We start from the raw sequence: 22268 nt of genomic DNA, 5'->3' as shown, positions 1-22268 counted from the left end.
TCTGGCTGATTCCTGCTTGGGTGAGATGTATGTTGATGTTTGATTTCAAGTGTCTAGGTATCCCGCTAGCTTCCCTACCTACGTCCTCCCAGTCTTCCTTCTAGTCTAGTAAGCTGTGGTTAATGTGTTTTTCCTAGCCGGAATCCACTGGCTAAAAGTAAGAAATATACATACACACTCACATGCACAATACTCTATTGTAGTTATCAATTTTGGTTCAAAACCCTGAAATTAAAGCATAAAAGCTTCTTAGGCTTTTATCTACTATAAAAAAAGTTTTTAAAAATATGGTCTCAAAAATTTGCAGGAAAAAATATCCTATGATCTGTGGATATTAAGATTATTAGAGATCTTTATTTTCTTCTTTTTGTTTATATATATATTTTTCTGCAACTCATATATTACCTTTTTTTTTTTTTAGTCTAATTATTATAATTTACTTACAACTTCTGCCAGAGTTTTGATTTGTCAGAGTCAAATACTTTTAGGCCCTGGCTGGTGGCTCAGTTGATAAGAGCATCAGCCCGGTGTATGGACATCCTGGCTTTGATTCCCAAAGTACAGAAGAGAAACAAACAACTGCTTCTCTCCTCCTCCCTCTTCCTCCCCTCTTCCCCTTCTCTACCTCTTCCCGTATAGCCAGTGGCTTGATTAGTTCAAGTGTAGGCTGCAGGCGCTGAATATAGCTCAATTTTACAGAGTGTATCAGCCTCAGGCACTGAAAATAGCTCAGTTGATTCAAGCACTGGCCAGGTGGATCATGGTTGGGGCGCATGTGGCAGTCTGTCTCACTATCTCCCCTCCTCTCTCTTAAAAAAGACCCAAAAACTTTTAAACAGTAACTGAAACAATCTTTGCCTTTATAGACCCACAACTCCTAGAGTCTCTAATAAATGCCTAAAGTTTCTTGCCAATGTCATTTCTCCAGTCATAAGCTCTGACTTTCTAGTTAGTGCAGTAGATGAAAATGCGCCAAATGCTATACAGCAAGTATCCTGGCAAAAGGCACTTAACCTTCTCATTAGCCAAGGTATTTTGGTATAAAGAGTCTAGTAGGGTCAGCAGGATTTAGAACAAATGTCAACACATATTAGTCTCAGAGTCAACTTGGGGGATTCAGGCACACTATTTTGGTCATAGGAATCCTGGGAGCAAACTGCATCTTCAGATTTTTCTCTAGAATAGTCTATCCAATTGGATCAATTACTGAAAAATGCTCCACTCTAGAGCAGCTTTTTACCGATAGTTCTTAAAGCAGAGAGTAGAGCAGACTCCAGGCACCCTAAGTTGGTATTACCAGCTTAAGCTCACCTTTGTGGCCATGGTCTTCACCCCATGAATTCTCCACTCTCCATTTCATAAATACACCATCCTGATCATCCTGCAAAAGAGTGGATAAGAGTGGATAGTCTGAAACTAGAACCCTCCTGCTGATAAGTCATGTCAATTTTAGCTTCCCTCAGCCACTCAGAAAAAAACAGCCTTCTCTATACAGCCATGATGTGCTCACATGATCACAGCCATGTCTTGTCTGCTGCAGCTAAACGGATGCTCCAACAGAAGTGTTTGAAGCTCTTGGCGTAAAAATGCAACAAACTTAACAAAGTAATCACATTATTTTCTCTTTATACTCCATTCTATACAGAAAATAAGCACATTAAAATGCTACTTGGCTAAGAAAAACAAAATATTAAGTTACTAAAACAGTGACCACCACCTGCAGCCAGACTCTTGCTTCTCTAATCGATCAGCATCCTTTGCGAAGGCATCGCAATGTATTTATTTTAGAAATGATTCTAAGATCTGGTCAGAGTTTAAGAAAGAAAACACATTCTCATCATACTGCCTCATTTTCTACTTTGGGGCAAGCACTGTGCTGACACTCTCAAACATGCGCTTCTGCTGATTCAGTTACACTGCTCCTGAATTTAATACAACAGAGACCAAACGGCAAAGCAAAAGGAAAAAGGCTATTTTCACAAAACAAACCCCAGGCAGGCAGTACTACCGTTTCCCCTCTTCTATCTTCATTAATAAAATAAGCTCAATTTTCATCTTAAAGGAACAATGACACACATCATGAAAACCTCATGTATATTCTTTACTGTAGTGATAGAGAGAGGAACAAAAGGAAGGCTCCATTTGGGAAAAGATGTTCGTTTTTCATGTTTAGCCAGGACATTCACTGATGTCAAAACAACTTAAATCTTGTAGCATGAGAAGAGAGCTGGCTCTGGTATTATCTCCTAATGGTTTCATCTGTCAAGTCCCACTTGCACATAACTGCATGAGCCTCATCTACATGGGATGTGACTCTTCTTGGCTGTTTTCTTGGATCTCAGTGATTTTCAATCTCAGAAATAGCTAACAATAAAACTTACAAGTTTCAAACCCTTATCTGTACCACCCCTTAATCTTAGCCCCAGGCACCTTTAAAACTACATCATTAAACTACACATTCTAAGCCTAGCCTATTAAATGTCTGTTTTGGTTTTCTGTTCCCCCCACTATTGTCCTTCTTTACTTTCTTTTTAAATACCACTGTCAGAATCTATATTACCCTAAGGTCATTTATTATAAAAAGTCTGAAAATGCTTCTTTGTCTTTCTTTTGCCAATGAATTCCTGCATGAATAGATCTGGATGTGTCATCTACAAATATAGACTAAGACTAATACCTAGTCCTCCTTTACAGAGAGTCTAAGAAATCAGCAATAAGAAAGAATGTCCCAGAATACAGCTACTAGCATCTATCTCTGCATTATATTTCAAAAAAATGAAGTGCAAGCTAAGTTTTAGTGCTCAAAAACTCATACTGGGAGGAAGAGAAAAATCCCATTATGACGTTCCAGTTGTGGTAATATAAGTTCTGCTTGATTCTATTAGCATGGAAAGTAGCGCCATTTCCCTGAGGAGAAAACGGCATGTTAATAAACCATGCCAATCAAAGAAGGAAAGTTCCGGAGAAAATGACATGGTATGTGTAATTTTTATTTCTGAATAAGTATGTGTGATTATTAATTAAAAACTATGAATAATAAAACAGATAAAAAAGCCAAACCTCTCTTAGAAATTTCAAGGTTTTTAGTTTGTTTCTTAATAGTCCTCTGAATAATTTAAAAGTTTAACCTGAATTTAAGGAACTTTATATTATAAAACCACTGAATTGAGTTGGTCCAAACATATACACCATTTAGTATTTTAGTACTATTTTATTTAAATATTTTACTTTATTATTTAAGGTATTTTATAAAAAGTTCCTTCTAATGTCGTTAGTTATTCTGTGACTTTCTGACAGGTTATTTATTTTATTTTAATCTAAATCATTTACTTATTTATTACTTAGAAATTAAATGTAATGGGGTGACATTGGTCAATGAGAATACATAGATTTCAGGTGAACATCTCAATAGCATTTGAACTGTTAATTGTGTTGTGTGCCCATCGCCTAAATAGGTTAGAAAAAGAACATTCATTTTGTTTGTGGTAGTAGAGAATTTAAGTAGTTTGAAATTTTTTCTTCCTTATGATCCCTGAGCACAGGTGTAAAATATCCATTCTATAAGCCTAGAAATGGGGAACTTATTTGTGACAGATAAAAAGTTTCACCTGGTGTTTCCAACAGTGTATCCTAGAAATAGTGACATTCTATTCAGAGTTATTTCATAGAAAATTCAAAATACTGTACATCCAATTTCCTGAATCTCTGCATAAATCCAGTAATGGATGGGTACAAATTACTGTTACTGACATTTTACTGCAGAAGAATCTGAATGACAAATGAACGGAAGTAAGTCTGAACACAAGTTACAGAAAAGCAGTTAAAGCCCTGGCTGGTTGGCTCAGCGGTAGAGCGTTGGCCTAGCGTGCGGAGGACCCGGGTTCGATTCCAGCCAGGGCACACAGGAGAAGCGCCCATTTGCTTCTCCACCCCTCCGCCGCGCTTTCCTCTCTCTCTTTCTCTTCCCCTCCCGCAGCCAAGGCTCCATTGGAGCAAAGATGGCCCGGGCGCTGGGGATGGCTCTGTGGCCTCTGCCTCAGGCGCTAGAGTGGCTCTGGTTGCAACATGGCGACGCCCAGGATGGGCAGAGCATCGCCCCCTGGTGGGCAGAGCATGCCGGGTGGATCCCGGTCGGGTGCATGCGGGAGTCTGTCTCACTGTCTCTCCCTGTTTCGAGCTTCAGAAAAATAAAAAAAAAAAAAAAGAAAAAAAAGAAAAGCAGTTAATTCCTTACTCCCTGCTGAACCAAATTCTGCTCATAGAAAGTTCCTATTTTCACTACCTCTGCGTACGCAGTCAAACCTCAAGTGACACAGGTACAATGTCTTGCTTGGAAGCTAACTTTTAACAAAAATCATATACACTATGAATGAAGCTCTGATGGATAAACAGTCTGGAGGAGAATGTAGGCCCACCTGTGTAAACACAGTGGGAGGCATGCTGAGGGTCATACCTTCTCTGAGACAGCAGTGAAGGTCATGGCGTGGGTCATAAGTGACTCACCAAAAGTCAGTCTCTCAGCTTTATTCATGTTCTTCATGGAGACACCAAACACTAACTCATGGTCATAGCTATAAAAAGAAAAAAGACAGCACAGAATAAAGAGAGCACAATCAAGGGGGGAAAATAGCATTTTGACTGTAAAACAGAGAAAACTGAAGGGGCCCAATAGCTCCAAATGGACTAGCTCTTCAGAGAATTGGGCAATGCAGAATTTAGTCCCTCAGTGGCATCCATTCTCTGTGTGTCACAGAGTACTCAAGAAATATGAAGTGATTAACAAACTCCTCATATCAAAAAGTTGACCAGATGAGCTTGGATAGTTATTTTGGCAAGAAAACTTTAAGCTTTTGACTTCTTCCAAAAACAGTCTCTTTTAAGCTGGTAGAATGACCAGTTTCTGAAATTCAGTTAGACCATTGCTGACTGTGAAATTTAAATATATAATACCAAAAATATTCAAGAATATTTTCAAAGTTAAAAAAATCATGATTTCTCTTTTTTAGCATATTTCTTTTCTCTTGTTAACTGTCAACTTTCTACAAGTAACAATTACTTATAAGTAACCCTAAAGTGGTATACTTTAATAATCCAGAAATCTTGTATACTTTCATTCACAAATGAACCTTCACTGTCATCAACAACCAGGAGGAATGCTTTAAAGCATGCATGTAAAAAAAACAAAAATTGCATGTAAATTAGTCCTTGTTGTCATAAAGACAAAATATGTAAGTCATCAAAGTAAGAGAAGTAGTTCAGAAGGACCAAATAGCAAACAAGATGTCTAGAAAAACTTTTGTTACATTCCAAAATCTCTGAGATTTACACAGTAATCAATTATTTTTTTAGAGTGCCCTTCTCATACAGAATGGCTTTTTAGGAACCTCTAACAATTTCAATGAAGACACAAAGTATACTCTTGACTCCCCAGGTTACAGCATGTAAGTATGTGGAGTTCTCGTTAAGAGTCCCCAAACTCTGCAAGATAGAAAGAAAGAGATCCACTCTTAGGCCAACCTTACTCTCTGGGTGAGTCATTTCATACAAAGAATGCACTCCAACAGCAACAACCCACAAATAACTTTCTATTTTCAATTTCTTGCACTCACACATTCATGTCACTGAGGCCCAGCTTGCCACTGAAGTGTTTTCCAATATCACAGCCAAACCATACAGCCTAGAAATAGAGGAAAGAGGAAGGAAGTCAACAATAAATCCTTTCTTTCTATAAATCCCATGCAAAAGACACAGAAACAATACCAACCTCTCCATCTTTGATGGAGGCAGCAACCATCTTTTTCAAGAAGTCAACGGGCTGGTTGTTATATAGAGTTTTTCTCCCTCCAACCATATTGCTTAAGTAGTCAACTGTGTAAAGTCTGTTGTATTTATGCTGGGGCCGAGGGTCATTGACTAAACAAATCTATTGAGATCAAGAACATATTGATTAGAACAGAAAAACCAAGAATGTCAAGCAAGACATATTACCTTTCCTCTAAGTTCATATGTCTGCATCAAAGCTCATCACCTTTGCCTACAAGAATATGCATTACAAACACATTGCTAAAAAATAAACAAAAGGTGGCAAAGTCAGTGATAAGAGGTCCTTGCATATTCTAATTAGTGCAAGGGACACATTTGTAGGTACATTTTTCCTACTGGCAAGAATTACCCCAAAAGTAATTCTAAAGAACTGCATGTAACCAGTAAAGCAAGATGGAGATCCCACATTACAAGATCCCTGCTCTCAAGTTACCAGACAGGTCCACCACCTGGCAATACCTCAGCTGAGCTGGGATTCCAATCATAACACAAAGCCATTTGCTTATAAGAAGGTTAAGATGACAATAAAGAAAGGGGGCCTTTGGTCATCTTGCTAGGCAGTGGAGATGACCCGAAGAGAGCAGGAAAAACTAGGATGGACACTGCTCCCTTCCCTGAGAGAGTTCCCAGGGTGTGGGTACATTTCAGAGGGACTCTGCAACCACAGTAAGAAACACCCAATATGCACTTACTGTCTTTGCACCTGGAAATGATTCTGGGCCCAAAATCAGGGGAACGTGTGGGAATTAAACTGACTACTAGCCTACAGTTAAGAGAAATCTCTGCAGGGAAGCACTGGGGATTCTGGTGTGATCAACTTTATTAGGTCTGTAGAAGGAGAAAATGTTTGTTTTGTTTCTAGTTTGATGATCATGCATGTTAACCTAGGAACCTTATACCCTTCCTTGTAGTCAACAGGCATTTGAAGGTAAACAGCCAGTGGCTGCCAGTGCAGGTCTCCAACCTTATTTTCCATGTTGAAGAGAGGCTTGACATGTTGCCTGTAAAACTCCAGCGGTGTTATGGGGCCAATCTTCTGATAATTTTTATCTTTGTCTCGATACTCCCAGGTGAATGTCTCTGGTGGATTACCCAAACAGATGCATACCACTCGGAATATCTGGATGAAAGAAGGAGGACAGATAAGTGATGGCTAGGAAAAAGTGTTATTTACCTCTTCATTTTCCTCAAGCTTGGGAAACTTAAGAAATCAGTGGCTAAATTCAAGCCAGAAATTTCACAGAAAATATCATTCTAAAAGTTGAAAGGTTGATGTCCAGAATTTGGTATCAGTTAACTTCTAAATTCTTAAACAGTTTGAACAACACAATTCTTAAATATTAATATTTAGTGCTTAGTACTTGCCCTGTAAATAAAACTTCCTTAGCCAAGAAGCTGCTCACCATTGATATATAACAAGGCCTGGGTTCCTGCTCTGCTGACTGTATTTCAATTAGACAAATAAGAACATGTTTTATAAATGATTTCCTTTGAGGTTTTCTTTGATTGTGACAAAGTTCTCTACTCAAAGAAAAGTCATTAACTTTTCAATTGGATGACAATACCTGTTAAATATCAGAGCCTGACTAGGTGGTGGAACAGTGGATAGAGCATCAAACTGGGAGGCAGAGGATCCAGGTTTAAAACCCCAAGGTACCTGGCTTGAGTGAGGGAACGCTGGCTTGAGCATGAGATCAAAGACATGACCCCATGGATGCTGGCTTGAGCTCAAAGGTCGCTAGCATGAAGCCTAAGGTCGCTGACTTGAGCAAGGAGTCACTCGCTCTGTTGTAGCCCCCCCACCTGTCCCCCGTCAAGGTACATATAAAAAAGCAATCACTGAACAACTATGGAGCCACAACAAAAAGTTGATGCTTCTCATCTTTCTCCCTTCCTGTCTGTCTGTCCCTATCTGTCCCTCTCTCTGTCAAAAAAATAAATAAATAAAGCCTGACCTGAGATGGCGCAGTGGATAAAGCGTCGACCTGGAATGCTGAGGTCGCTGGTTTGAAACCTGCACTTATCTGGTCAAGGCACATATGGGAGTTGATGCTTCCTGCTCCCCCCCCCCCCCGTCACTCTCTCTCCTCTCTAAAATGAATAAATAATTTTTTTAAAAATTTAAAAATAAAGTTCTGTGTTTAAAAAATATATATTATTAGAACAGCTTGACCAGGCAGTGATGCAGCGAGTCGAGTGTTAACCTGGGAAGCTGAAGACCCAGGTTAAAAACCCCAAGGTCACCAGCTTGAGCAAGGGGTCACTGGCTCAGCTGGAGCCCCTCAATCAAGGCATGAATGAAAAATAAATCAATGAAAACTAAAAGTGCTGCAACAACAAGCTGATGCTCCTCATCTCTCCCCCTCCTTGTCTGTCTGTCCCTGTCTCTAAATATATATATATTACTAGAACAGGAATAACTTTTAGTAAGTAGTAAGGTTCCATTTTGTGGGTTGTGAAACCATAACATTTTCTAATGATGTCACAACAGCAAGTTAGCATCATAACAATCCACTTTCATATTATTGTACAGAAAGACACTGAGATACAGAGAAATACCTTATATAAGATCAGAGTATAGAAAGTACTTCCTCTGCTCTAACAAATCTGCTATATCTTTAAAAAAATATAACACTATGATCTGCCCCTCTTTCTCCACTCCAGTCACCAATGCATCCAAATTCATCACTTATTATCTCTATTATTTGTACCACGCATTTGTATACACTGTTATATTCAAGAGAAATGAACCTTACATTTACTAAATGTGCCTATTTTTTGCTAGATACTATATACATATTTTTCGCTTAATTCTCATAATACTCTCTTAAGTTATAATTTCCCCTCCATTTTTCAAAAAAGATCAAGGCTTGGTCCTGGCCAGTTGGCTCAGTGGATAGAGCGTCGGCCCCACATGCGGACATCCCAGGTTCAATCCCCGATTAGGGCACACATAAGCAAGTATCTGCTTCTCTTCCCCTGCCTTCCCCCTCTACTTTCTCTCTTCCACTCTCGCAGCCAGTGGCTCAACTGGTTCAAGCATCAGCCCCTAGCCACTGAGGACAGCTCAGCTGGTCCGAGCGTTGGACTCAGGCACTGAGGATGGCTCAGTTGATTTGAGCATCAGGCCCATACAGGGTTGCCGGGTGGATCCGGTCAGGGCACATGTGAGAGGAGTCTACCTACCCTCCTCTCAGTTTAAAAAAAAAAAAGAGCTCAAGGCTCAAAGAAATTAAATAATGTACTTATGGTCACATACCAGTAAGTGGCAGAACTACACTCTGAAGCCACACACAATCCAAAAAAAAAGTACTGTTCCATGGGTCCAGAGTTTAAAAAATAAATAAATAAATAAATGGAATCACACTATATACTCTCTTTTGTATCTGGCCTCCTTTATTGACAATGCTGTGAGATGAACTCACAGGGCTGTATCAGTAATTTGTTCTTTAGTTGTTCTGCACTTCTGCCAATACCCGGCATTATAATTTTACTTTTTTGGTGGGTATGTATGTAATGGTATCTCAGTGTAGTTTTAATTGGCATTTCCCTGATAAGCATGGTCAGATTTTAAAGGCCCTTAGTAACCTCATTCAGCCTTTGCAAACTCTGAACTCGTCAGACTTTGGAAAGGATATTTGGCTCCAAGCCAATTAACAATAGTTAAACAAGCTCTAATTCAAAAATGTCTCCAAAGTAAAATTTCCAGGGCCCCTGATACAATATTTTCTTGATAAGAGATTCTGCTATTCTGCAATGACATTCCCTGTTCCCAAAGGTACAAAACTGGCAGTAAGGTTTGGATATCCAAGTCTGCTCTCTGGTGGGCAACTTAGAAAAGTCACTTGCTTCTCATGAAGATGCATTTGGCATTCAGGACAAAAGAAGATACCGGACACTGAACACGAGTCATTACACCAAACTGAAAATTGGTGAATAATAGAATCAGGATAAAAAATGGAAAAAAGGAAAAGGACACAGAAAGCAGGAGACAAGGAACATGGGAAAAGAATGTGTGGCTTCCAAAGACAAATGATGTGGGATTGAGTCAATTTCCATACCCAGGGTTAACGAGCAGAGAGACATCAAATGGGAAGAGAAAGTCAGGATGGAATAGTTACAGTCATAAATACTTAGAAGGGTATTAAAGAGAGTTTAAAGCCAGCTACAAGCAGACACAATCCTGGGTTGAGAGTCATAGTAAAGTCTAAAGCACTAGATAAAGATTAGTAACTTCTATTATAAAAATGCAAAACTACAGTGTCCTTAAGAAATTATCTACCCTAATTTCTTAGTTTTATTGATGGAGAAACGAGGCTCAAAGGTAAAATGACTTACTGATCACAGAGTAGAAATGCCATAAGGACACAAAAGTGGTCACAGAAAGCAGCTGAACTTTGAATTTGAAGCAAGTTCAGTGTTGACGGTAAATGAGCTAGTTACCAGAGGGAAGGAGTAGGGACCTTGGTGACTAGACCTGCAGAGAAAAGGGAAAGAGGGGAAGACGGCTCTCTACTGCTTTCTGGTGGGGAATGAAAAGAAGGCACGGATCTGTTTTTAAAACAACAAAAACAACTGTGCCTGCAAAAGAAGGCAGGGAGATACTTTCTGGAAGCATTAGATATATTTTCAGGCAAAGAAAACACTATTAAGAGTACATTTAAAAAATATGTGCCCTTTTTTCCATGATGTTAAAGGAAATGAACTCATCTGCAGAGCTCCATATAGATTATAAGTCAAATGATGACCTTGAGACTACTTTCAGAGTGGTGTTTGAGTCAAAGAAATACACTGAAGACTCTCTAGGTCCAACCCAGAACTACTGAACCTGCATTTTCACAAGATCTCCAGGGGATTCAGACACACATTAAAGTTTGAAAGCATTACTTTAGATCACACCTATTCTTTCCCTCTTCCAGTGCCTTGCTTCTTTGACTTTTATTTCTCTCACTCATATATCCCTTTCCACACACTGGTGCCCTCACACACCCCAGCCACCAAAAGGCCTTCTCTCATATCTGCAAGCCCCCACCCCCTTAAGATACCATGACATCACTAATTCTTTCCTTTTCCTTGTCAGTGGTTTTCAACTGCCAGTCTGTGGATGGGTGTTAGTCCATCAGAAATTTCATGCTGGTGGAGGAAAAGGAAGATAGGGAGAGGGAGAGGAGGCAGAAGAGGGACACATGGTGATGGAGAGAGACTGGACTTGGGGTGGTGAACACACAATACAATATACAGGTGACATAATATATAATTGTAGACTTGAAACCTATAGAATTTTATTAACCATTATAACCCCAATAAATTCAATAAAAAGTTCTACTTCTAGAATTATAACCTACAGGTACACACACACATATGCAAAATGTTGTATGTATAAGATTGTTTATGGCAGTGTATAAAATAGAAGTTTGAAAATAACCACAATGTCCACTGACAGGGATCAGTTAAATTATTTATGGTATATACAAACAATGGAATACCATACAAATATTTTTTAAAATGTGGAAATTCTTATTCATTCATTCATTTTAGAGAGGAGAGAGAGACAGAGAGAGAATGGGGGAAGGAGCAGGAAGCATCAACTCCCATATGTGTCTTGACCAGGCAAGGCCAAGGTTTCAAACCAGTGACCTCAGTGTTTCAGGTCTATGCTTTATCGATTGCGCCACCACAGGTTAGGCCAAGAAGTTCTTTTTTTTTTTTAAGGTTTTTTAATTTTTTAAATTTTTTAAATTTTTAAAAATTTTTTTATTTATTCATTTTAGAGAGGAGAGAGAAAGGGAGAGAGACAGAGAGGAGAGACAGAGAGAGAAGGTGGGGAGGAGCTGGAAGCATCAAGTCCCATATGTGCCTTGACCAGGCAAGCCCAGGGTTTCGAACCGGCGACCTCAGCATTTCCAGGTCGATGCTTTATCCACTGTGCCACCACAGGTCAGGCAAGACGTTCTTGATGTATCAATATGGAAAGATTTCCAAGATATGTTGTTAATATACTAACATTTGTGACTCAAAAGGAGGGGGAAAATAATATATACTTGTATTGGATTGTATAAAAAAATAAACGGAAAAATAACAAACTTGTAGTAGAATTAACAAATTAATAAAACTAATTTGGGGTATGTGGGAACTCAGAAAATGGAAAACAGGGTTGAAAAAAGACTTTTCACTGTATTTTTTTTATATTTTTGATATTAAAAGAAATTTTTTAAATAAAAATCTTTAAAATAAAAAATAAAGCTATAGATAACTAGATTTTTCATAGGAGAATCAATTTTTTAGGTCTAAGTCTAGGACTATATAATGCTTTTAAGAACTGAGAATCACTATTATAGAATTTCCTAAGTAAATGATAATGGCTTCTTGTATCTTTTCATGGCACTGAAAAATATTATTTCTAGTCTGTTTTATGTTGTGTTTTTAACAGCTTTGATGTAGAACACATTAATAATCCTAAAGTGATCTGGAGGCTAAAAAGAGTAGATGCACACCCTGGCCGAATAGCTCGCTTGGGTAGAGCATCGTCTGCTCTAGATACACAGAGGTTGATACAGTGGTTCTCAAAATTTTTGAAGTCGGGTGCATTTAAAATCCTAGGAATAATTGTAATTGTAGGCGTACTATATACAAATTTCTGAGAAATATGTTATAATAATTAAGTCAAATATTAAAGAAAAAAATATAAAGTTCAAGCGTGCTTTTATGGTAATTAAATAAAATAAATAGGACAAAATTAAACTTATTCTGACATTAAAAACATTTTTATGCTACATTTTTTGTTATGCTTTTTAGAATTCATAAAAAAGAGGGGTTAAAAATAAAAAAAGAAAATAAAAATAAAAAACGACAAAAAAGTTATCTTTTTATATATATAGATTCATAGTAAGTAAATCTTACATTCTTAGTAAGATTTAGTAAATTCGGCAGGTCCTGGTGTGAATGTGTTAAGTTTTTTCATTCTTGTGTTTATGAGAAACATGAGCCTGATGTGTCCTAGTGATTTCTTCAATGTTTGGGCATGTATCTGAAAGGCAAACTCATTTCCTCGTCAATACGTTGGAGAATTCCTCTCTTTTTACTCTAATTGTGTTGAGTGCAGAACACCCCCACCATACATATCATCTTAACTTTACACCAAACAAAGGATAGAAGACACTTGCTTCCAGTCTTTCTGGGGAACATGGGGGAGTGTAAACAATCCAGCACCACAGCTTAACAGCCTTTTGCAACCTAATTAGGCAAGTGAGGTAGGGGGTTGGGTAGACCGTCAGCTTACAGCCAATTCCCCACACCTCTGTCCCCCAAAAGTCTAAACTCCAAAAGCCCTATTGGTTTTCTGGTCCCCAACAGGCACATATTTCTCTGAATACCATAGGGCGCAACTGGAAATCTTCTAGGGTGCGCCAGTGCGCCCTGGCGCACACTTTGAGAACCACTGGGTTGATGGTTTGATCCCTGGTCAGGGTACATACAGAAACAGATTGATGTTTCTGTCTCTCTCTAAAATTAATCAATAAATTAAAAAAAAAAAAAAAGAGTAGCTGCACTGAGAAAACATTGCAATAGAGGTGACAACGTTTCCAAAACAGATTTGACTTGTCTGTCATCTTATCAAGCAACCTGTACTTCTCTTCCCTCAGAAAGAATGCTTTAAGCATATAACCCCTTCCATTCAAAGCTTTCAGAGCTTCATGGCTGTTGGTAAGACATCATTTTGATATGCCTACAAGGTCAGGAATATCATAGGTACTAATCTTTGGCTTTACAACCATAGCTACACTTCTCATTACCAAAGAGTTGGGTTCAATAAAGAGGAGTCCTTTGGAAGATTGTAAAACCTAAAAACCTATCATACATAATTCTGTAGTCAACAGTTTAGGCAGAATCATTAAGTAAATAATCTTAAAAGCATCCATACTTGGGGGAAAAAAAAAAAGCATCCATACTCGATATTTGGTATGATTGTGTCTTACTATTTTTCCAAGGTACGAGTAGGAGAGGAAAGATATGTGATACGTATCTGCCCTAATTCATATCAGCCAACCTCATGAACAAGAGTGGATCTTAGCTATATCCTTTAAAACAGTGGTTCTTAACCTGTGGGTCGCGACCCCAGCGGGGCCGCCTAAAGCCATCAGAAAATACATAATGCATATCAGGTATTTACATTCCGAATCATAACTGTAGCAAAATTACAGTTATGAAGTAGCCACCAAAATTATTTTTTGGTTTGGAGTCACCGCAACATGAGGAACTGTATTGTGGGGTCACGGCATTAGAAAGGTTGAGAACCACTGCTTTAAAAGATCATTAAAGTGGCCAGACCTGTGGTGGTGCAGTGGATAAAGCCTCGACCAGGAACACTGAGGTCCCCGGTTCGGAACCCTGGGCTTGCCTGGTCAAGGCACATATGGGAGTTGGGAGTTGATGCTTCCTGCTCCTCCCCCCTTGTGTCTCCCTTCTCTCTCTCTCCTCTCTCAAATGAATAAATAAAATCTTTAAAAAATAAAAAAATTTAAAAGATCATTAAAGTAAACATCAAAAGCCAACAGGATGACTATGATCTGCAAGAAATATTGTCTGGGTCCTTTTCCATAACTGTTTATAGAAAATTCATCCTCATTACATCCTACCCCCTTACTATATTCATGTATGCAAGAGACACAGCCTCAACAAGAGAATCATTCCAAGCAGGAAGGAGAGAGAACATTAACTGAACTACTGCTATATGCTACGCCTTGCATTCTTTTTATTTAATTTTTTATTTGATTCCCACCAAAAATCCAATAAGGAATATATTTTAAGTCCCAAACTGAATTTTAGACAGGTTAAATATTTTACCCAAGATCAGAGCTGCTAAATGATAGAGCCAGAATTGAAATCCTTGTCCACCTAACTATTTCTTTTCTACTACACCCAGAAACCTATATAATTTTGTTAGTCAATGTCACTCCAGCATATTAAAAAAAAAAAAAAAGTAAACAGGCCCTGGCTGGTTGGCTCAATGGTAGAGCACTGTGTGGAAGTCCCAGGTTCGAGTTCCTGTCAGGGCATACAGGAGAAGCAACCATCTGCTTCTCCTCCTTTAGATTATAGATGATATTAATTTAGATTTGTTTATGCTTTTTAGCTTTTCCAAAATGTTTTCTTTTTCTTCTTTCTTTTTCAGGTGGGAGGAGGGGAAGATAATGAGGCAGACTCCTGCATGCACCCGAACCAGGATCTACCTGGCAACCCCGTCTATGGCTGATGCTTGAGCACCGAGCTATTTTTAGGCATGAGGCTGACATGCTCAGACCAACTGAGCTATCCTCAGCGCCCTGGGCCATGTTCGAACCTATCAAGTCACTGGCTGCAGGAGGGGAAGAGGAAGAGAAGGGGGAGAAGGAGGAGGGGGAGAGAAGCAAACGGTAGCTTCTCCTGTGTGCCTTGACAGGAAATCAAACCTGAAATGTTCACACACGGGCTGATGCTCTATCCACTGAGCAACTGGCCAGGGCTCCAAATGTTTTCTGATACAACATCAATATTATTATTTTACATACATTATTTTAACTGATATAACCATCAATAGTTTCCCCTCTTTATTCCTACAGAATAAAGCCAAAAGTCTTGGTATCTCCTAAGAGCCCTCATAACTCTGCCTTTCTAGCTTAATTTGCTCCCAATCATACTTACACAATTTTCAGCTACACTACTCTCTGAAAATTATACTTTTGTTCATGCTATTCCTTTTGTCTAGAACAGTCTTTCCTATTATCCACCTGGTAAATTCCTACTGCTCTTTTAAGAGCTGGCTCAAAGACCTTCCCACGACACCTTCAGCTGACTGAATTAGTCCCTCCTTCCTCTATGACAACCACAAAATCCTTTTTTTACACATCTCTAACACAGGATTTATAAATATCCATGTGTTTGTTTTCCCAACAGACTGAGCTCCTTGAGAGTAGAGATTGTCCTCATCATCTCTGTATCCAGTGTCAAACTCAGAGAAGGTATTCAATACTTATGAAGTGAATAAGACAACGAATTATATAGATCACTAAACTCGTAATTAGAAGATGGAAGTAACTACAAGTCCCATACTAAAATGCCAAGTCTATACCTCAGTTTTTACAGCTGTAAAATAAGTAAGTTTTCAATTCAACATTTATTGTAATGACTATTCTTCTTAATCAATTTAATGGATGGGAATATTCTGAGAGTTCTTTAGAAGGGTAACAAAAAAATCCAAGTAATTGTTATTTACCTCCTCCATCATGGAATCCTGTGTATCTGAGATTTCTCCTTTGGTTGCTCCAGTGTATACAAGGTTCCGCAGTCGTATACAGAATTCTCTCATCTACGACAGAAAGTTAGTCAGAATCACAATATTTACCCAAATTCAAATGTAAATGAGACTAACAGACCAATACTAGTTCTATTTTAAAGTATATCTCAGCCAAGACCCAGGGCAAAGTTCATAAAAGCAAATGTGTTTTTCCCCAGTCTACTTGAACACAGAACTAAAAACACTTTTCATAAATAAGAAAAAATCATGGATTATTCCCAGACTTCTAGAAGAACAGCTTCTACTCTGAAACAGACGGTACCCTCTGTGACAGTACATGCCTGGGTATGGGGAAAACATCTAATTCCATAATGCCTGTGATCCTTAGGATAAACAGCAGACTTAAGATGATTATGCCATTAAGGCACTCTCAAAGATTTTGATTTAGAATTTTAATTGGTTGTCTATTTCTCTGCCAAATCATTAGAACCATGGCTATGCCATCCCCCAATAGTTTTCACTTTTGTTATTTTCTATTTTTAGAAGTGCCAAAGATAAAGGTGAATGTGAAATCTAACCACAATGCTAGAGAATTTTGCTCTTGTCTGAAAGAGAACTCAGTGCTATACTATTAATGATCTACAACTCCCAGTTCTCAAAAAAGATGTCTGGCTGACAAAGAAACATCCCTATAGGATTTATAGTCCTCCTTGGGAAATGGGTTACATCAAGAAGAGAGGATGATTTATTAAGACAAATGAAGCAATAAAAAGCAGTTCAATGACTACATCAAATCTTTAGTGTAGGAACAAACTCTACTGATGTGGCTTGGGGAAGCCTCTTTCTTTGTAGATTTATTAGTATATAAAGCTGTCCCAGCCCACCTCCACTAGAACCAAGTGAGAGGCACAGTACCCAGTGTGCTTCTCCATATTAGCTGAACACAGAACTTTCTTTCCTGACTACCAGAAGAAAACATTAAACCTAATAGAAATAAAAAGAGAAAAGTTAAAAAAAAAACACCTAATCTCAATTGCTTTTGAGAGACACTGGTTAGCAATCTTGTACATAAACTATGTACACTGAAAAGCTCAGAAATCCCCCTGGAAAGTAAGAAGTTTTAAGCTAAGTACAGTAAATTCCATCCAAACCTGCTCCATATGCTGTACCTTGTGATTCAGAATATCATTCATCCTTCTGGTTGCCTCTGTTGAATGAGATTCAGGGAAACACTTCTTAGGAACAACACCATATTTTTCTAAAATAAAATAAATTTTAGTGTTCAAGAAGGTAAAAGTAAACTCCAGCACTGAACCCTGGAAAAAATAGCTATTGCTTTAAAAACTAGGCCCTATTTTGTTGTTCTAATTCAGAAAACTTAACAATTTTATGCTTCATAAAATTAAACAGGTTATTATTTTTTTTTAAAGATTTTATTTATTCATTATAGAGAGGGGTGAGAGAGAGAGAAGGGGGGAGGAGCAGAAAGCATCAACTCCCATATGTGCCTTGACCAGGCAAGCCCAGGGTTTTGAACCGGCAACCTCAGCGTTTCTAGGTTGATGCTTTATCCACTGCATCACCACAGGTCAGGCTAAACAGGTTATTTAACCTCCATATTTATCCATCTATCTTTGATTTAATTCTATTCTTTTTATCTACCATATTTTGCAAAGTGCTCAACATAATCAGGTTTTCTCAAAAGACAACTTTTTAGAATGAGGACATTTTCAAACAGTTGCAGTTTCAATGTGTTTCTTTCTTCATTATATCAATTCATAAGAAATAAGCTTTTGCATTCAAGTTAGTTCTAGTTAATACAACCTTTTCTTTTTTAACCCACCCTTCACAGTACATATCTCTTTACCTCTCGTTTAATAAAGGCACTTTATAGGTAAGAATGTGAAATAAAAGTTCTTAGGGCTAACTACGTACCATTCTGGGAGACCAATTCTACTCTGTACATAACCACCAAAGAAATGGCCTATGCCTAACTACAGAGCCTTGCTTAATCATGCTGTTTCATTTCCATTACAGAAAGGCTCTTACCAACAATATTGACAAGCATATCCCATTGTCCACCATCGTTTGCAGGATTTGTAAGCAAATATTGCACCAGCCTTCCATCCTCAGGCTCCTTTTTTTGGGCAGTGTCCACAAAAGCATTTAAGAAATAGTAACAGCGTTCAACCTAGAATAGAGAAGTTAAACACAATTATAGTAAGCCCCCTAAGTTACAAACATCCAACCTACTTACAACTCGTACTTACGAACGGAGCAGCGTTAAGGGCTACTGGTAATCAACTGCAGTTGGACATTAGTGAAAATGAGTCCAGAGACTCTATGGTCAGAGTTACTCAACTCCCATGGCAAAGAACTAACCAATGAACACCTTATGGAACTACAGTAGCATTTAGGGAAGAAAACAGGGACCTAGAAACTCCAGAACCGAAAGTTTTCTACAAAAGAGCTAACGGATGCCTGACCAGTGGTGGTGCCATTGATAGAGCATCAACCTGGGATGCTGAGGTCTCAGGTTTGAAACCCCGAGGTTGCCAGCTTGAGCACAGGCTCATCTGGCTTGAACATAGGCTCACCAGTTTGAGAGCAGGGTCTCTGGCTTGAGCATGGGATCATCAATATGATCCCACAGTTGCTAGCTTCAGCCCAAGGTCACTGGTCTGAGTGAGGGGTCATGGGCTCAGCTTGAGCCCCTGGTCAAGTCACGTTATGAGAAGCAATCATTGGACTAAAGGGACTCAACTATGAGTTGATGCTTCTCATCTCTCTCCCCCTGCTCCTGCATCTCTCTCACTAAAAAAATTAAAATAAATTTAAAAAAGAGTTAGCTGACGCTCTTTGTCTTATTGAAACAGAAATGGTTTACAAAAAAAAAAAAAGAAACAGAAATGGCAAAGTTAGAGGAGCAAGATCTTGATACAAAAAGGTTCACCAATGTTTATCATATGGATACTGAAGGCCTGAGATGCTACAGAGCCATTTATCATGAGAAAAAGAAAAGCTCTGTACAAACCTCCCTTTATGCCCATTTTAGGAAACTGACTCCTACAGCAGAATCAAATCCTGACTCTCTAACACCAGTCCCATCCTAACAATCCAAGATTGTTTAAGGTTATATTTGAAAATGCTTATGCATTTAGATGCAGAGAAAGGTAAAAAATAAATACTATGTTAAGACAAACATCTGTCCAAGTTGCATTTAATAGGTAAATGTACCTGTTCCAACTTACAAGAAATTCAACTTAAGAACCTACAGAACCTATCTCATTCATAACCTGGGGATTGCCTGACAAAAAAAAAAAAAAGAGCCTGACCAGGCGGTGGCGCAGTGGATAGAGCATTGGACTGGGATATGGAGGACTCAGGTTCAAGACCCCGAGGTCGCCAGCTTGAGCACAGGCTCGTCTGGTTTGAGCAAAGCTCACCAGCTTTATCTCAAGGTCGCTGGCTTGAGCAAGGGGTTACTCGGTCTGCTGTAGCCCCACGGTCAAGGCACATATGATAAAGCAATCAATGAACAACTAAGGTGTCGCAACGAAAAACTAATGATTGATGCTTCTCATCTCTCTTCGTTCCTGTCTATCTATCCCTCTCTCTGACTCTCTGTCTCTGTTAAAAAATAAAAAAGAGATAGGCCCTGGCCGGTTGGCTCAGTGGTAGAGCATTGGCCTGGCATGCAGAAGTCCCATGTTCAATTCCCAGCCAGGGCACACAGGAGAGGCGCTCATCTGCTTCTCCACCCCTTCCCCTCTCCTTCTTCTCTGTCTCTCTCTTCCCCTCCCGCAGCGAGGCTCCATTGGAGCAAAGATGGCCCGGGCACTGGGGATGGTTCCTTGGCCTCTGCCCCAGACCTGGAGTGGCTCTGGTTGTGACAGAGCGACGCCCCAGAGGGGCAGAGCATCGCCCCCTGGTGGGCAGAGCGTTGCCCCCTGGTGAGCGTGCCAGGTGGATCCCGGTTGGGCGCATGCGGGAGTCTGTCTGACTGTCTATCCCCGTTTCCAGCTTCAGAAAAATACAAAAAAATAAGTAAAATAAATAAATAAATAAAAAATAAAAAAGAGAGAGCTAATACCTTTATTTGCATTATAAACAGGAGTCTTAGAACTACTGTAGACATAACATACTAGTTTTCTTTTTTTGAATACATATAATTGACATTTTAGTTTCAGATGGGGTTTTATTTGCTTTTTTTTATTGAGGCATAATTGACATATTAGTTTCAGATGTATATAGTAGGTATTTTAAACTAACTATCAGTATCTAGCCTCATAAAAATATTTAGTTTCTTCTTATATTTGTGGGTACATATTCCAATATTTTATCTGAAACAAGACATTGCTTTATTTTGAAAATAAAATCTGGGCCCTGGCCGGTTGTCTCAGAAGTAGAGTGTTGGCCTGGCGTGCAGGAGTCCTGGGTTTGATTCCCAGCCAGAGCACACAGGAGAAGTGCCCATCTGCTTCTCCACCCCTCCCCCTCTTCTTCCTTTCTGTCTCTCTCTTCCCCTCCTGCAGCTGAGGCTCCATTGGAGCAAAGTTGGCCGGGGCGCTGAGGATGCCTCCATGGCCTCTGCCTCAGGCGCTAGAATGGCTCTGGTTGCAACAGAGCATCGCTCCCTGGTGGGCATGCCAGGTGGATCCCGGTCGGGCGCATGTGGGAATCTGTCTGTCTGACTGCCTCCCCATTTCTGACTTCAGAAAAATACAAAAAAAAAGAAAAAGAAAAAAGAAAAGAATATCTGGTATTTAAAGCCTTCAATCAATAAACATCTAATAGACACTTACATAATATACATTTTAAAGAGTTAAAAAATTGAATGAAATATACTGTTTTCAGTTAAGTATTACCCAGAGAAGGGGGAATTAGGTCCCAGAAAAACCAAATAATCAAAATAAAAAAGCTAAAAGAAATTATTCAAAACAAAATAATAAAATTTAAATAAGAAAGAACAAGGAAACAGACTTTATTATTTCATTGCAAAACCCAGCCACCTACCACCTGACCAGGCGGTGGTGCAGTGGATAGGGTGTCGACGTGGGACACTGAGGACCCAGGTTTGAAACCTCGAGGTTGCCGGCCTAAGCGTGGGCTCACCAGCTTGAGCGCAGGGTCGTCAGCTTGAGCATGGGATCATAGATATGATGCCATGGTCGCTGGCTTGAGCCCAAAGGTTGCCCGCTTAAAGCCCAAGGTCACTGGCTTGAGCAAGGGATCACTGGCTCAGCTGGCGCCCCTCACTCAAGGTACATATGAAAAAGCAATCAATGAACAACTAAAGTGCCAGAACAAGTTGATGCTTCTCATCTCTCTCCCTTCCGGTCTCTCTCTCACTCCTTCTCTCTCTCAAACCTAGCCACCTACCAACCAAACCAGTTCTGCATTTGAAAAAGTCAACTTTGGATACTGTGGAAATCAGAATAAATGTTGCCACATCTACAAACAGAAGTAGGACTACAACTTGAAAAGCAAGAAATAAAGAGACAGTCCTTCTTAAGATTCATAATAAAATAAAAAGACTCTCAAGATCAGTCCCATACCTTGTCCCAGAAAAAGAGGTAAGATTGGCTAAACTCAAATTCTTCAACATTTAATTTTTTCATGAATGGAAGTCTCATAACGTTCAGACAAGAAAAGATCCAGCATCGCCCTGAAACAAGAAAGCAAACAAGGAAATTATAATGTGTGTTCACACAGATTGCATTGTATTTCCCAACAATGAAGCCATGACAATATCTTGGACAATTTAAGACTACATCAGAAAAAGAGGAAAAGTTTAAAAAAAAAAAAAAACAAGTAATGATTACTATTTGTACTATGTAATTATGCAAAGGTATAATATTCTTTTTTTTTAGTCAGAGAGATACAAAGACAGTCAGATGGACAGGAAGGGAGAGAGAAGTATCAATTCATAGTTGCATCACTTTAGTTGTTCAATGATAGCTTCTCACATGCCTTGACTGGGGGGCTCAAGCTGAGCCAGTGACCCCTTGCTTAAGCCAGCAACCTTGGGGGCTCAAGCCAGCGACCCCATGCTCAAGCTGGATGAGCTTGGGCTCAAGTCAGGAACCTTGGGGTTTTGAACCTGGGACCCTCCATGTCCCAGGTTGATGCTCTATCCACTGCACCACCACTAGTCAGGCTAATATTTTTA

At 39.2% G+C, this 22268-nt stretch overlaps 1 protein-coding gene across 2 annotated transcripts in view; it reads right to left on the bottom strand.

Annotated features, from left to right (window-relative positions):
* The window catches only part of BLMH (bleomycin hydrolase), a 43837-nt gene that overhangs the window by 18425 nt on the left and 3144 nt on the right, over positions 1-22268 (bottom strand). Inside the window, exons 3-11 of one of the 2 annotated variants that reach the window (XM_066263129.1) lie at positions 21655-21764; positions 18146-18287; positions 17266-17303; positions 16076-16168; positions 6788-6943; positions 5765-5923; positions 5610-5677; positions 4454-4571; positions 1312-1381 (exon numbers count right to left, since the gene is read on the bottom strand). In XM_066263129.1, coding sequence (XP_066119226.1) covers positions 1312-1381; positions 4454-4571; positions 5610-5677; positions 5765-5923; positions 6788-6943; positions 16076-16168; positions 17266-17303; positions 18146-18287; positions 21655-21764 — 954 coding nt within the window. Of the gene's footprint in view, positions 1-1311; positions 1382-4453; positions 4572-5609; positions 5678-5764; positions 5924-6787; positions 6944-16075; positions 16169-17265; positions 17355-18145; positions 18288-21654; positions 21765-22268 lie in introns of both variants that reach the window. The other variant, XM_066263128.1, reaches the window with a different exon arrangement.

This window comes from Saccopteryx bilineata, chromosome 2, assembly GCF_036850765.1.
Source record: "Saccopteryx bilineata isolate mSacBil1 chromosome 2, mSacBil1_pri_phased_curated, whole genome shotgun sequence".
In the NCBI taxonomy this organism is placed as follows: Eukaryota; Metazoa; Chordata; class Mammalia; order Chiroptera; family Emballonuridae; genus Saccopteryx; species Saccopteryx bilineata.
The sequence above is the reverse complement of the archived record's forward strand: the minus strand, read 5'-3'. Positions and strand labels throughout refer to the sequence as shown.